The sequence below is a fragment of the Anser anser genome (genome assembly GCF_964211835.1).
Source record: "Anser anser genome assembly, chromosome: 21".
In the NCBI taxonomy this organism is placed as follows: Eukaryota; Metazoa; Chordata; class Aves; order Anseriformes; family Anatidae; genus Anser; species Anser anser.
Genome location: NC_139742.1, coordinates 6,154,865 through 6,170,105, shown reverse-complemented (window position 1 = coordinate 6,170,105; position 15,241 = coordinate 6,154,865). Strand labels below are relative to the sequence as shown.

General features: G+C 51.1%; 1 protein-coding gene across 6 annotated transcripts in view; it reads right to left on the bottom strand.

Annotated features, from left to right (window-relative positions):
• The window catches only part of COL27A1 (collagen type XXVII alpha 1 chain), a 197,103-nt gene that overhangs the window by 83,339 nt on the left and 98,523 nt on the right, over nt 1–15,241 (bottom strand). For all 6 annotated transcript variants that reach the window (XM_083807795.1, XM_083807798.1, XM_083807794.1 and 3 more), the window contains 2 exons: nt 14,945–14,989; nt 3,177–3,230 (listed from right to left, as the gene is read on the bottom strand). In XM_083807795.1, the coding sequence (XP_083663921.1) occupies nt 3,177–3,230; nt 14,945–14,989 (99 nt within the window). The remainder of the gene's footprint in view (nt 1–3,176; nt 3,231–14,944; nt 14,990–15,241) is intronic.

Sequence of the window (15,241 nt, the reverse complement as noted above, 5' to 3'; positions counted from 1 at the left end):
CTGCTTGTCGGAGCAAGGAGCTGCCCGCACACACCTCCAGCTCCAGCAGGGCCTCCCCAGACAAGTGCATTGGAACTGCTAAACTTCCCCTTGGCTCAGGCAACCCTACCCCTGCTCTGGATCACACTGGCTACTTTCTTTGACAGACCAGCTCGGTTTATGGCGCACATCTGGTGGAGTCCCCTTCGGTGCAATAAAGCTCCCCTTTTATGGCAAGATTTGCCCAGTGAAAGAATGAAAGAGAAGGGGACGCAACGTGACTAAACGTGCTCAGCCTTCCTGGGCAAAGGGTTACGTGTGTTTATTTTATGGGAAGTGGAGTAAAGGACTATTGGGCAAGCACACACAAAAAGCGTTTCATAATCTCAACCAGCCTAAAATTGCTTTTTTATGGCCGGTTCCTTTCCTGCATACTTGGGACATCTGTGGAGCAATTGTTCCTCACGGGTGGGATTTCTGTGTCCTCAGAGCTACTGCAACAAGGTCGGCTTCGAGCATCCAGGCAAGGCCTGGCAGTGCTAGGCTCAGCGAGGAGAGGAAACATCCCCGGGGACGCTCGGCAGAGGAGCTGCACAGTGGCCTGGGTCTCCCCAGGAGCTCTGCAGGCTCCAAGGGTGGCTGGGATGAAGGCTGGCTGAATGCTCAGCTCTGGGTCCCACCGGGTGGGACTGCCTAGATTTCTGAGTTACGTCACCTGGGTATTCCTTAAGAGAAAGGGTAAATGTGGAAACACACGGCCTCAGTGTAATGCAAAAGGATTTCCTCTTGGAAGAGGAGGGGGTGGACTCCTCTGGGAGAGGCAGGCCAGACAAATTGTCATTTAAACCATTCCCTGGGCTGGGAAGGAGGGATTTCCAGGTGCTCCCTTCCTGGCCATCAGCAGTGACAGGCTGGTCCTTGACCTGTGAGGGAAATAGGGCTCCATCCTCCTTTGCAGTGCATGAATCTGGCACTGGGACATGAGACAAGGAGATGAATCAACAGTCCTTTCCCATGTCCAATTCCTGTGATTAAGAGACTAATTAGAGTGGCTAAAGCGCTCCGGGAACGGGGATCTGGAATGCAATGGCTCGACAGTTCTCAGCGAGATGGTAGGAGGGAAGAATGCCCCTGCGGTCGCGGGAGCCTTGGCTCTGTCTGGGAGGCACGGAAAGATCAGAGGCTGTTGGCTTCGTCCATCGCCGTGCGACGGCAGTGGCGTAAGTGCTCGGGGATCAAACGGAGGATGGGGCAGCTCAGGACCCGTGGCAGCCTGCCCGCCTGCCTGCGATTTAGCTGCATGCTCCACCTAGCAAACTCAGCATAGCTGTCTGTTCCGCAAACAGACTTTCTGGCATTTTTCTGTGTCTGTGACTCCACTCGTGACCCTGTGAACCTCCCTTCAAGTCCGCCGAAACAGTCTGTTTTCATTCTACGATCTCCAAGGCACATTAATATTTAAGAGCCGTTGATAAGATGAAAGAAGAGCAATCTTTCTGGATGAATTAACGGAAAGGACATTTGTTGCTCCCCGATGCTCTGGGAACTGGCGTTCGACTAACATAGAGCACATCTTCTGAATGGGGCTTAGACAACTAGCGAATTTAAATGAAAACAAAACAAGTTCTTTGTAGAAATGGAGTCTTCCTGACCTCCAGGACTCCTGCTCTTCCTGGTGGGCTGGCTGGAAACAGCAATACAATCTAGAAAGTTTTCTACTCTGGGACTACTGATTCCACTCTGACCCACGGCTTATGTTGACTGAGGGATGGGAAAACTCCTGCAGAAGGATTCCTTGGGAATCTAATTCTTTCAGTTCACTGCAATTGTAACTCTGCTGCTGAATTCCCACAAAGGCTGGAGCATAGCTGAGCTTGGCCTGCTGGCTGGAGCTGCTTGTGAAAATAACTTTTATGCCGCATATGTGATGAATGGGAACTTAAGACGCGTAAGGCGTGGATTGCTTCACACAAATCACTCCATTGAACACCACAGCCACACTGCAATGTTGTGTGTGAACAGCCAAGACAGTATGAATTTCACAGATGAATCAGGACGCCTCGTCTGCTAATTGAGGAAGAACTGACAGAGCCATTCAGAAAATAATTTCAAATAATTAATACATCTGATAATTTTACAATCCACAATGGCATGTTTTGTGAGCAGTGGAAAACACAGCACATACCCAACTGTTTGGCACGAAGTGCTGCAAGAACAGAGCAAAATAATTCTTATTAGCATCCAGCTGCTCAGATGGTCTCTGGGACCATCCTGACCCAGTTCCCAGGAGACACATCCCATTCTTAGAAAGCCAGCAGGGGTCAGATGGAGATCGGAGGGAGGCCGAGAACTCAAGGGCCTGGAGACCTCTCTCACTGCGCTGGGGCCGGGGGAGGCATGAAGCAGGGGTGCAGAAGCCCAGACCTCTGCATCTGTTCCCTGGCACACCCAGGCTCCAGAGCAGGCAACCTGGCACTTGTACCGGTGCCGATGGTTCCCTTTTGCTGAGGAAAGGCACTAAGCTTGGAGCACTTTAGAAGCTCACAGCTACATGCTAGTGAGATGCAAACCATGCAGTACCAGCTCGCTGTACCTGGTCAGGAAATGAGATGTGGTGAAAAGCAGGAGAGGGGTGGCCTCTTTCTCTGCGTACTGTCTCGGACCTCTCCACAATTGAGCACCAGGCCTGCTCCTTGGAGGGCTCATGCAGTCTCGTAGCCATCTGTGGTGCCTTATGACGATGTAGCCCTCTCTCTGCAGGCCCTGTCTTGCTGCTCCGCTCACACACTGCTACATCCAGAGCACACCAGAGTCAAGAGGGCGATTCCTGTGGCATGGACCACATGCTCTGGCCACTGCTTGCTCCTCACGAGCAGCATCCCTACCTTCTCTCACCTGATTTTTCTTCTAATCATATCCTCAGGATGAGAAAGCATCTATCAAGACCAAGGTGCAAGGAAGATGACGGAGGGAGACAGAAAGCAAATGGCAACATGACGACCCGGCAGTTACAGGATGTTGAGCTGAACGCAGGAATTTGCAGCTTGCACAAGCAGGGCAGGGGCGTGCATTTGTTTTTCAGGAGGAACAACAAAATGCTATCAGCTGCCACCAAACCAAGAAGCTTCATTCAGCTCTCACTAGCACGATATGTCTACCACAATGAAAAGAAACAAGGGGAAAAGCCATCAACTTACTGGGTTCCCATCGATGCCTGGAGGTCCTCGTTCCCCAAAATCACCAGGAAAACCCTGAGGAGAAAAACATCAGCATTACTTATTGATGCAGCCTGGTGTAAAAGCAGCTAGCTTAAAGACTGTCCCCAGCACGCAGTGCAGCACTTGACAGCAGGTCACCAGGAAGCCTGGGCCAAGCCGCCTGCTTGTCCTCGTCCAAACCACCCCTGCTCCACCAGCACGCGCCCAGCGAGAGGCTCTGCGGGGCCAAGAGCTGATTCACTCCCCTCTCCTGGGGCCAGTGAAGGGTAACCAGAAGTCTCGTTTACAAGGCTCAGCCATGAGCTGCGCATTAACTGGTGGGAGCCTCGAGAGGAAAACACAGCGAGGAGACAGGAACGCTTTCTCCTTGGCCGCGCTGTGAAAAGCACCCCTTGCTGAGGCTGCTGATCCTGACCGTTCACGCCTTGCCTTGCAGGCTGTGCCCGGTCCTCCATCAGCTGTGCCTTTGAACAGCAGCTCTCAGCCCTGGGCAGGCTTCAGATGGCAGGCAAGGCTTTAGCAGCACCGTGTAGAAAGCGTGAGAGTGCGAAGGAGAGAGAAAGGTGAAAATCAGTGCTTTTTTCTCCTTTTGGTCCACCAAAGTACTTTCAGTATGTCCCACAAGGATACGCAGCCCTGAGGATTACACTGTGTAGTTTACAAGTGAAACATTAATCCTACTCTATATTTAATGATACAGTGCTTCCTATCCTCTTTAGAAGAAGTGCCCTACCGATAAATGCAATACCTCCTTAAAAGTCAGTCCTAAATCCTTTATGTTCTGGAAGAATTCACAAACCTTGCTGCAATGACTGTCCTCAAAAATGGACCATCAATCTGCATTATTTCACCCCGTTGACTACCACAGTCATTTTAACAGTTCCCCCTTCTCACAGTATAACTTAATGCCTGTCAGAGCCCATGCCGATGCTTAATGGGGCTGACCAAAGACGCCAGGAGAACTCGCCCCGATGCATTCATGACCTTGCAGCTCGCCAGAGGAACGAATGGCTCCAAGCTCCTTACGGTCTGCACCCCAGAGCTGTGAAAGACCACGCTAACTACACAAAAAGGTCACCACAAGGCCTTCTGCATAGTCTCATTATATCTGATACAAATCTGGAAGGTATCAAACAATTATAAAAGAGGTACTGAGCCAGAACGCAATGGCATGACACGTTCTCGTTCAGACAGACCCCGTGCTGCACCAAGTCCCCCCGTGCCCCACGTACCACCAACGCACCCAGCAGCTGGCTCTCCCCTGTCCTGTTGTGCTCCGTGTCCCTCAGCCAGAGCTCAGCACAGGGGGCTGTAACTCCGTGCTTAGCAAACCCTGCTGGTCACTACACTTCTGTCTTCAAGGAGGAAGCCGTTGAGTTTAAGCCCCACCTTGCCCTGAGCTTGCACGCCATTCAGCAAAGGGCTGGCGGGGCACAGGCTGCGGAGAGCTGTCAGGGACCTGCTCAAACAGCAGCAGTTTCAGATAAAATATGACACAGCATCCCCTCCTTCAGCTCCGAGCTCAAAGGCAGGTTATCTGCTGGAAGAGCTGCCCATGGACAGAGCAAAGGCAGAGCCTAGCCCCAGGCTCTCCCTCCTAGATGTGGGCTACAATCCTGTTTTCCTCTCCACGCTGTTCTGACCACGGACATCAGGATGGAAACTAAGAACTGTATTTACGTATAAAAGGCTGCCTTGCCAGAGCCAGACCTCCACTCACCGTCAGTGGCTCACAACTCATGGCCAACACAACAAGGTAGAAAGCTGCTTGGTCACACCCCAGGTGAAATGCGGGGGATCTGTTAAGACAACTGTAATTTTGCTACTGACTTCTGAGCTAGGATTTCATCTCCTCTGTACCAGTCCCCTACGGTACGCTCTCATGAATGGATGCAAGCTATTGCTTGCTTGTTTGGACTCAATACTTATATTTTACAGGCATCACGGCAAATGGGAAAGTTGTCTGCCTTTCCAGCTGGGCACTGCATCCCTCCAGCCTGTGCACAAAGCCAAGAAGCTGTGGTAAGCAACCACTGGAAAAAGCCTTCTGCCATCTAGAGACAAAGACGTCAAATATAACAAGCAGGCGGGGGGTGCCAGGGGGTACAACCTTCTTTAATAAAAATAGAGGAAAAATAACTCTGCGACATGCTGAATCAATAAGATGCGAACAGAGATTTGTAGGGAAAACTCATTGCTCAGGCAAGACAAAAAAAAAAAAAGACTGCCTTGGAATATTTTGCTGTTTACAGTCGTACAACTTGCCAAGGAAAATATGAGTGTGCACAGCCCGATACTGTACTCATGCTGCTGCAGAGCGCAGGCACAGCCCTCAGCACGCCCCCAGCCGCAGCCTTCATTCCTCAGGGGGCACAGCCGGGCACAAAGGGACCCACAGATACCACTGAGCAACCTGGCCCTGGGGCTGCTGAGGTGTCTCCTGTTGAGCTAAGGCCTTGCCAGTTTGGGAAGGTTTTATTAGTTTGCATAGTAGAATGAAATCAATACAGCCACAGCAGCATATCATCTAGGGAAATGCGTGCTCCAGACTAAGAGGATTTTCTAAATTTGGGTTAAATCTCTTCCAAAGTGATATAAACAATGCACTCTTCTGCCAGAAAAGTGCTCAGATAAGAAACTATTTAAATGAATGTTTCCCACTAATCTCTTTTTACGTCTTGGTTTCTAGTACTAACCTCACTGCTTAAAGATAAAGACACAGGAAATTTGAGGCATTTACTAATAGAGTTAATAAATATCTAGCCTTTACATAGGCTTTCCAACAGCAGATCTCCAAGTATTTTAAAAAGCAGATTATTCCTGTTTCAGAGGCAGAGAGCTGGGTACGTACCTGGGGTGAGGCAACTTGGCCAACGCCACCCTGCAAGGGATTCGACATGGAAACCAGTTCACAGCAGCACGCTCCCTCACGGAGCTAGGGCTTCTTCCCATCCTTGAGATGGGCTGTAAAAGGGTCAAAGTGGCAAGAAATGGAGAATAAAACCCAGAGGGATGTAGGCTGGCATCACAGCTACAACAGCCAGCCCCAGGACAGCAGGCAGCAGCAGAGCCCCATCCTTGCCAGCACCTGGTTATCCTTAATGTGCCGTCTGCTCTCCCGGTACATGCACCACCCAGCCCAGGCTCACAGGTCTCTGGGGGGATGGATGGTCGCCTGGTAATTTTTGGCCTCCTTTGTAAAACCCAGGAGAGGAGAGAAATGGAAAGAGCAGCTTCAGTTCAATGAACTCCAGGCACCCCTAACTTTGCTCTTGGCAACACAAGCATGAGCAGTCTTTTGTGCATTAAATGAGACCAAGGCTGGTGGCTGTGGCACGAAGGAGGATGTTTCGGCATCCACACAGTCTCCAAGGACTCCAAAGACCTTGTAGCACAGTCCTGTTCACAGCAGGAGACAATCAATCTGTTAAGCCCCTAACGAAAAAGAAAGCACTCTTTTTCCATGGGATAAGCAGTAGCAGTTTAAACCACAAGAACAGTTCCAGTGACCACAGCATCCTAACTCCCTGGATCTTGCATGTCTGCAAAAGCTATTTTTTCAGATCCTCTCCCCTCCTGCCTCAGCCTGAAGGCCAGAGATGTTCCTCAGGAACAAAACTAGAGCTATTCAACCGAAACAAGCAACGTAGGAGTTGCAAAAGGGCTATGGTAACCCCTTTGTTCTGTCCCAGCGCGTCTCTTCTCCTATGCTCTGCTCCAGCAGCCTGAGGAGCCCAAACACTAGGGCAGGCAGCTCAGCTCACTTCGTGCCCATTACAGGAGGCTTGTAAAAGGCATCACAGAGCCCAGCACTTTTTTACAAGTCTCCTGGCCTTCCCAAAGTGAGTGCAGAGGGGTTTTTGCAGTATGGAAAAGTCTACTGTTTTCTCAGGGTGCAGCTGTTCTTCTGGGAAGCCTGGTCCCTGGGAATTCTGCTCGAGAACTGGGATAACAAATGAAAGCACCCTAGTGAAAAACAACCCGCTGAGCATCCTGCTTGCTCTGTGGGAGGGAGGGGACACACGGAGAAGGACCAGGACTGGGAAGGAATGGCAAAGGGCAGCGGAGCTGGGAGGAAAAGGTTCGCCTCACACGTCCTGCCGGCCAGGAGCCAGCGGGGTGCTCCTCCACGGTGCCTGGAGGCAGGTATGACAAAACTTTTGGCTCCATCTCACAGCTGGGAAATACAGAAGGTAAAAAAAAAAATAAGAGTAAAGCTCAGCTGAATGGATTTCACATTGTCTGAAGGAGAAATTCAATGAAAGAAGCGAGGCGAAACTTGAAGAGGAGCTGGAGAAAAACCATACAAGCAGATGGCTCGCACTAAGCAAGACCCAGGGCTTCTGTGCTCCCCCCTGCCCACCCCAAGCAGTGGCTGCAGACTTTGTCCTCACTGCGCTCGGTGAAGGCAGGGAACCACTGCTGGAGAGGGAACTGAGACACAGAGACGCAAGCTGATTTATCCCAGGTAACACTGAGAAGCCTGAAGCTGGACCAGTAACTAAATCTATACCTTGAGGTCCCCCAACAGTGCCTTAATCCTGGTTCATCCCGCTCCCTGCAAAGGGCATCCTCTCGCATGCCAGGAGACTCCAGCTGAGAACAACCAGACCCAGACAGACTCTGGAAACAGCTCCTCCTGCAGCGGGGATTCATCCCCCTCCACCTCCCCTTCCTTTCTTCCTCTGCTTAAAGCAAACAGAGCAGCCTGCCCTTCCTTGCTGTCAGCCAAAGGGCTGCTCCGGGTCTGAGCAGCCGCCACCACCTCTTGCCTCGTGCCCTGCAAGCAGCCATCCTCAGGGAAACAGAGAGCGGCCCGAGGCGCAGAGCCCTTTGCTTCCCCGAGGCCTTTTCAGGTGTGCGCATGTGGGTGGGTGTGTTGTATGTACGCACCATCTGATCCAGTTTAAAACACTTTCCCTGGTGGAGTAAGGGAGGCAAGTCTGGCAGCTGCTGCTGCGAGGAATCCTGGCAGGTCTGCGCGCCAACAGAATCCTTCTCCAAAAATAGGATTTTATTTTCCTGTTGGCTGAAGGTGAAGCTGCTCGAACCAACCAGTCCTCCTGTCTTGTCTGCAAAAGACTGCATTTGCCAGTTGGCTCCGGCCAGGTAAATCTCTGCCCAGGAGTCTCCTCAGGGATGGAGCGTGCAAGTCAAACAATTTAAACCAAAGAAAAAAAAAAAAGGTGGTGGGGAAGTGAGGCTGAGGGTGAGAGAAGGCATTGACTGGAAAAAAAAAAAGAGGGAGAATAAAATAAACAAATGTAGCTTATGTTGGCAGCCAACACCTCTGAGAGCATTCGTGGTGGAGGGCGCAGACGTGAGCCCCCCGCAGGTGGGTGCGAGGGCGAGCGGGGTGGCTCGGGGCCAGTGCTGGGTCCCTGAGCAGCCAGAGCCGCCCTGAGGGGCTCCTGGCAAGACCCCTGCTCCCGGCTGGCCTCCTCACCAGCTCTGCTTCACACAGCCACGCAGGAGCCTTTGCCTCCTGCTCAGTCTAGACCCGGGACCATGACAGCTCGCATCCCTGCAAAGAAGGGGGATGCCCCCCTCAGCCCGGTGTGGGGCTGGTGGGCTTGCTCTTTTGTCACCCCAGATGGAGGTTTGCTCTCTTTCTGTGTCACACTTCACATCTCCGTGTCACATCCTCTTTGGATAAAGATTTTGTGGCAGTTCTTAGCGTAGCTACCCCTCCAGCTGCGGGAGCCTGGCCCTCCAGGGCAGCCAGTTCCACCTGCGGTGAGCCAGCTTCCCCCGAAGCCCCTACAGCCAGACACCACTGAAGTCACCCTACAGCCCCTCCACCCTCTCAACCATCTGCTTTGCTCCTTTCATGCAGGTATATGATCTATTCCTGCTTCTGAGGGGCTCTACCAGAGTGCAGATTACACAGACTCGATTACCTAATGCTGAAGAGCACCGAACCTGCCAATGCCTCTAATTACTTATGGCCAAGATTTCCAAATCAAGCAGCCTCCTATTTAAGAAAGTCAAGATCAAAATGCTTTCAGATTCAACAGGGACAGTTGCGTTAGTTTTTCTTACTTCTGATGAAAAACATTTTGGAGCTTTGGTCTGATTTATGAATGAACATTTCCCCGAAGGAAGAAGGATGCTCTTGTGCTCAGGAGACATGGATTTAATTCTTCACGAGCTTTCTGAATGACAATGGACAAATCACTGAGAACATTCTTGGAAACAAACCGTCCTTAGTTTCAGCAGAAGTTATGGGTCTTGGCACCTTTCAAAGCCTTTTGCCTGTGCTTTCAGTGCTTCATTTTGCCTATTCTCCAAAAAATTAAATATATGCCAATATTGTCCAGCTTGCCAGATTATTTGGATGTTGTAATCACGAACGTAGAACACGTGCTGGTATCAGAGTGATCAGTAACCACAAAAGTGCCTCACCACAGAGATTTGGGAAACTCTGGACATGTGGAATGCAATTTGGGCCAAAAAAGAGAACGTGACATTTGCTCTGGGCTCGCTCCTGCATTTCAGAGTGGTGAGCCCGGCCCAGAAGGCAGAAGAGAACAGCTGCCCAGTCTCAGCAACCAGATTAAGCTATTAAAGAAGTCACCAATTTCTCAAACCAAATTATTTCAACAATTTAAGCTAATAAAGAAAAATGATAGCAAAGAATCAACTTAGATGGCTAGCAGGAAAAATGCAATCCATGGACTAGAAGTCTCTCTCAGTAACAAGGGAGTTTTGCTAATTACCAGTTCTCAGGACCTCAACTTTGCTTTTCTTGCAAACAGAATGATTAAAAGCATTTTTTAAAAAATCAATCAGTTCCAAAGAAGACACCAAAGTTTTTGGTGCTGTGCAGGAGTACTGGCGCAAGACAGAGCGAGCTACCTGAGTCCTTTCCATCACCTCCTACAGCCCACTTGCACTCCCTCCTGCAGCTCATTTTGTTGGTTTACCTGCACAAACAGCCCCTAACAGCACACTTACAAGTAAAATTACAATTACAATATTTCTTTAAAGTATTTTTATATGTGAGCCCATGTGAGCCACAATACTCAGTGCCGCAGGTGAGAGCTCTCTGGGTGCATTCCTAAGCCATGTTTGCCGTATGGGCAGCCTTTCTGCACCTCCGAGGAGACCACTCAAGGGAAGCAGTTTGGCAGCGATTCGTAAAGGAAGAGGTACTTGGAAACGCTGTTAACAGCTTCCCAAATCTCAGCTCGTGTAGTGCAGGAGACTCGAGCTCGGTTCCCTCTAAACGCAAGGAAGGGCCTCAGCTCCATCCAAAGCAGAGAAAAGACTGGAGCGAGAAGAGAGGAGCTGTTTAAAGTCTCAGTCCCTACAGAAAGGAGCACAATTTATTTTCTCAGTGATTTGTGGTTATGCCAGCCTTTCCAGACGCATGGCAAAACACGTCCCCCCATTGTTTGCACAGACAGCAGCTACAGCTGTGTAACTTGGCAAAGCCGCACACGCTTACGTTCACCACCAAGTTATCTTAGCCATACGTCAGGAGGCTGGGGGAGGCTGTAAAGTGAAACCTCCACAACCCCAAGGCTGCCCTGCTTTTTGCTATCTGGTCTCCCAAGGCAATACGCTTTCAGATGATGCAACAGCCTTCCCACTTCAGTAGGGAGTGCAGGGCCATCGCATGCACTTCTAACAACTTATCAGATGGAGAAAAAAGAGTATTTGGAGGCTTGGCATTCACTGGAGGCAGGAGTTAAGACATTAACTTTATAAGTCAACATGGAAGAAGACAGCAGACATGAAAAATAGCTTGGCAAGAAGGCACCACCGCATTACAAGCTGGGAGCTGGCAAGGGGGACCCCGGCTGTGGTCAGCTCCTGGAGAACGGATGCCAGATTCGGCAGCTCGCCACCGCATTGATGCTCACAACAAATACTGAGCCTACGTCAGAGCGGCTGCCAGATCACTGCTGGCTCTCGTGACCTCCACGCTGTGGCCGACAGGCAGAGGGAAGGGAGGCTTCTGGCATCACCCCTATAGGGATCCCTAATGCTTAAAATCCCCGCACCACTCCACAGAACCTCTCCTCTGACATCGGAGCAGCAATCCTTGTCACTCACATGCCACATTTCGGTCACTGAGCCAAAGGGCAGCTGAGCATGTTATCCCCACTTTGCATGAACCCAGGAAGAGCCAAACAGCTTCTCTGAAGTCGCGCATCGTGGGGAGAGCGGGGCCCCACACCCCCTTCCTCCCCTGGGCAGTGCAGCATCTCCCCACCTGGCCTTGGCAGGCTCCGGCCGCTCCCCCGGCGGAGCTGTCAGCCGTCCTGGCCACACGTCCCGAGTGCTAAGCCTCCCTCCGTGCCTGTACTTCCAGTTCCATGTCACGTTATCTCCTCCCAGCAGCACTTCGGCGACGCTGGCACTTGCCAAAGGCTGCGCGGAGCCAGGTGGCAGAGCCCGATCTGTCGGCAGGCGTTTGCCCCCTGGCTGGAGGTCTGCAGGCACGCAGGACACCCTCTCACAGCACCCAACAGCTGGGTATCGCTCACCAACACGAGCTACAGGATGGCAAAAGAGAGAACAGTAACGACCAGCACAGCTAGGGAAGCCAAAACGACTGCTCGAGGTATTAACGACTGGCTCACCCTACGGCTACCTCGACCTCCCAGCCCTGGGGCTGGTCTGGTCCTGTGCTGTCCCAGGACCCAACCTGATGGAGCCTTTCTGGGCCAGGGCTTTTCCTTCGTGAGGTGTTTGCACAGCACCTGGCACAGCGAGGCTCCGAGAGGACCAGGCACAGGACCAGCAGCACCGCCAGGCTCTCAGAGCAGAAGGCAACCTCAGGCGTCTTTGCTGAGACGTGAACAGACTTCAGACAAACACAAGAATTACTAAGTGTGTCTTGGAACTAAGCTTTCTTCCTTCCTATCTCTTTTAAAATAATACTACTAAAAAAAACACTTTATAAGCTAAGATCAGGCAGAAGACAGCACTGCTGGTGTGCTATTGATACCCTACACATGTGAAAAAAGGATAAGGGACACAATCACTCACCATTAACAAAGGGGAACCAAAAAGAGCTCAAAGCTCTTTGGATGCGTTTCCTGAAAGTTCCCCTTTAAGCCTCTTTCTCTAACAGGACTTGAGAGCTTCTGAAAAGATCATATTCTGTTTGAAGTTTACTACAAACTACAGCGCAGATGTACCTGACTGTAGCTACCTGTCTTCCATAGCGTAAGGAAAACACGCCACTTTCAGCTTTGCCCACCTCAAATGGTGACCAGCCATACCTCCTCTTCCTGCGTGCTACTTCAGTGTCAGCACGTCTCCTTTCTAAAGGTGAATTAAGACTGATAGATTGCTTGCATGCCATGATGGAAGGTGACAGCAGCTTCTCTCATTACTTCCCCCAGCATGGCCCTGCTGCCATCATGGAAACGTGGCTTTTTTATCCTTTTTTTTTTTCCCCAGACGCCAAACAGAATGCCATAAAAAATCCATAAAAACACTAAAAAAACACATTTTTGCTAGCCACTGCAATGGCAAAACTGAAGGTTTCAGCAGCCAGCCCCTTCAGCTCCAGGCCTCCAGCCTACCTCTAAAACAGGCAGCAGACCCAGAGATGTGCAGAGGGCAGATATTTCCTTCTCCCCAGCACACTGTGCTCTGACCACAGCTCTCCCCCTCCCAGCCCCAGCCTCTCCTCGCCCAGGAGCCCCAGGACCCACGGTGGGAAGCGCGCTCGCCTCCCGCACCAGGGAGAGCGGAGCTGGAGGTGGGGCCGGCTGTTTCCACGACAGATCCACCGTGTCCCGCACAGCTCTGCAGAACTTAACTTCCCTGGAACGCTTTCAAAATCTGACTCATGTCCAGCTCGTCTATTTTAATCGTTCGCTCTTACATCATTCTGGGAGGCCCACGGTGTCACATGCAAACTCCCCCAGCCCCCTGCTCCTCTTAATCCGTTGCTGTCTCATACTGAGCAAAACTAGGTAGAGAATGTGTTTGATAACAGCTCCTTCCCCACTCCCCGGAGCATTTACCAGCCTCGAATGGTAGCTAATAGAGGCTCCCAAGAGCTCTCCATTGCTGTGACAGCGCTGAAGTAGAACAGGAACAGCAGCCGTGCCAGCAAACCTCACGGAGCGGGGATGTGAGAGACCAGAAAAATCACTGCAGGCTCACAAACGCTGCAAGCCGGCTGGGAGACAGCCCCGGCCAGGAGATAAGTGTTGGGAAGGGAACCAGCTCAGCTGGTTCCTGCTTTCTGCTCTCCCAGGGATTTCCTGAATACCTCTAGATGCCACATAACCTTTTTGTTCACGCTTGGGAGTACAAATCAGCAGCATCGGTCCATTCAGGAGTTCTTATTAAACCTGATGGCACGAAACGGGGATGGAGCCACAGCTCTCTGAGAGAGCCAAGAAGAACAAAGGTGCTCACGTGCAGCCGTTTTGTCCCTTCTCTAGATCCCAAGCCTGAATGCCTCCGAGGCTGTGAGATTCCTGGGTCTCAGAGGAGCGCCCTGTTTGTAATAGTGACCGCCAGACAAAAAACCCTTGCCTGGAAGATTACAGGCGCGAGCCAAACAACAGCTGGGATGCTTTGAGTCTACAGCATGGGCTGCGCAGAAAGGAGCCGAAGAGCAGAAAGCCTTGTACCTAACGACAGTTGCTTTGTTTGTTTTGCTGTGGTCAGTGAGTCATCCTTACATCGACTGGCTCGCTGCAGTTATTCATCACGGAGGTTTCTGGTGCAATGAGCGGCTTACAAAACTGTAAGACTTGGTACACATTTCCACCACTGCCCCCCAAAAAATCTGCTCAACCTTCCCCCATCCCGGCGAGAGGAGAGCAGCCAGCCCGGATGAATGGGGCTCTGTCGAGCTGCTTGCACGGCTGTCGCTGAGAACAGCACGCGGTGGGCGTGGGGATCCTGGAAAGCACGCGCTCGCATGCAAGGAGGACAAGGGGAAAGCACTGGGTTTTTCCGTGTGTGGGTGAGAGGATATTTTACAAGGAGCCTGTGAGAGCAACGTCAGGAGACTGAGAGACACTCAGGCTGACATGAAGAACAAGGTGCAAAGATGACGCGAAACACCAGAGCATGAGTGTGTCTGATCTCTGCACTGACTCCAGATCTCTGCACTGGTTTCCTCAATCAGGCAGCACAAACCCCCTTCTGTGCAGCTTCCAGTTCCACCTCCTATTCAGCCCTACCTGCAAACACCTCTTCCTCCTGGTCATGCTCAAGTTTACCTGGTCTCCTTGCTCATCAAGCATGTCCCCATCTCACCTGTCTGTACCACCAAGGACAGAAACGCGTCTATACCAAAGCATACTGGTGTTATACAAACCCAGGTGATACAAAGGTTGGAGAGAATCACAGCAAATAGAGGAAAATGTGATGGGACCGGTAGGAGCACAAAATAGCAGATGTAGCACCAGAGCGAGCACAGGTACCTGGGATGCTGCAGTCACAGCAGGAATTAAAAAGCACATTCAGTGAGAGCACGAGGGAAGACACTGCAGAAGAGAATCTGAGCAGTGTAGGACCCAAGGGAGCGTGGACAGTGCAACAAAGAACAGAAATGCCTGCGCAGTGGGCAGAGCATGAAAGGAAGAGAATAGTACTTCTATCTTCAGTTTTCTTCCTGCTTGAGAAAAGGGACATGGAAAGGTTCGTTTGATCTCCCCATTTAGCTCCCATCAGAAGACAGTGAAGGGCCCAGCCAAAAGCCATATGTTTTGTTTACAGTTTCATTCAACAAAGTCTGCATAATAGACGAGGAAAAACTTTACCGGCCTACCCATCTTGCCCCTCTTCCCAGGAACTCCAGGGATCCCCTGCAAGGAAAACACACAGAGAAAAAAAAATAATAGGTCTGGTTGAGAAAGCAAACAGCCAACCAACAACACAAAACAAAAGAAAGGGGAATGCAAAACAGGCTAATGACTGCGGCATTGTTCGGGAAGCAAAATGTCAGCTCCTTGCAGTCAGCTGCGAGAGCAGAGGACAATTAACCTTCACCCACTAACTACGGCCCCGAGGACACACGCAGGCAGCATCCACACCCAGGGCAACGGGCTGAGGCTGTG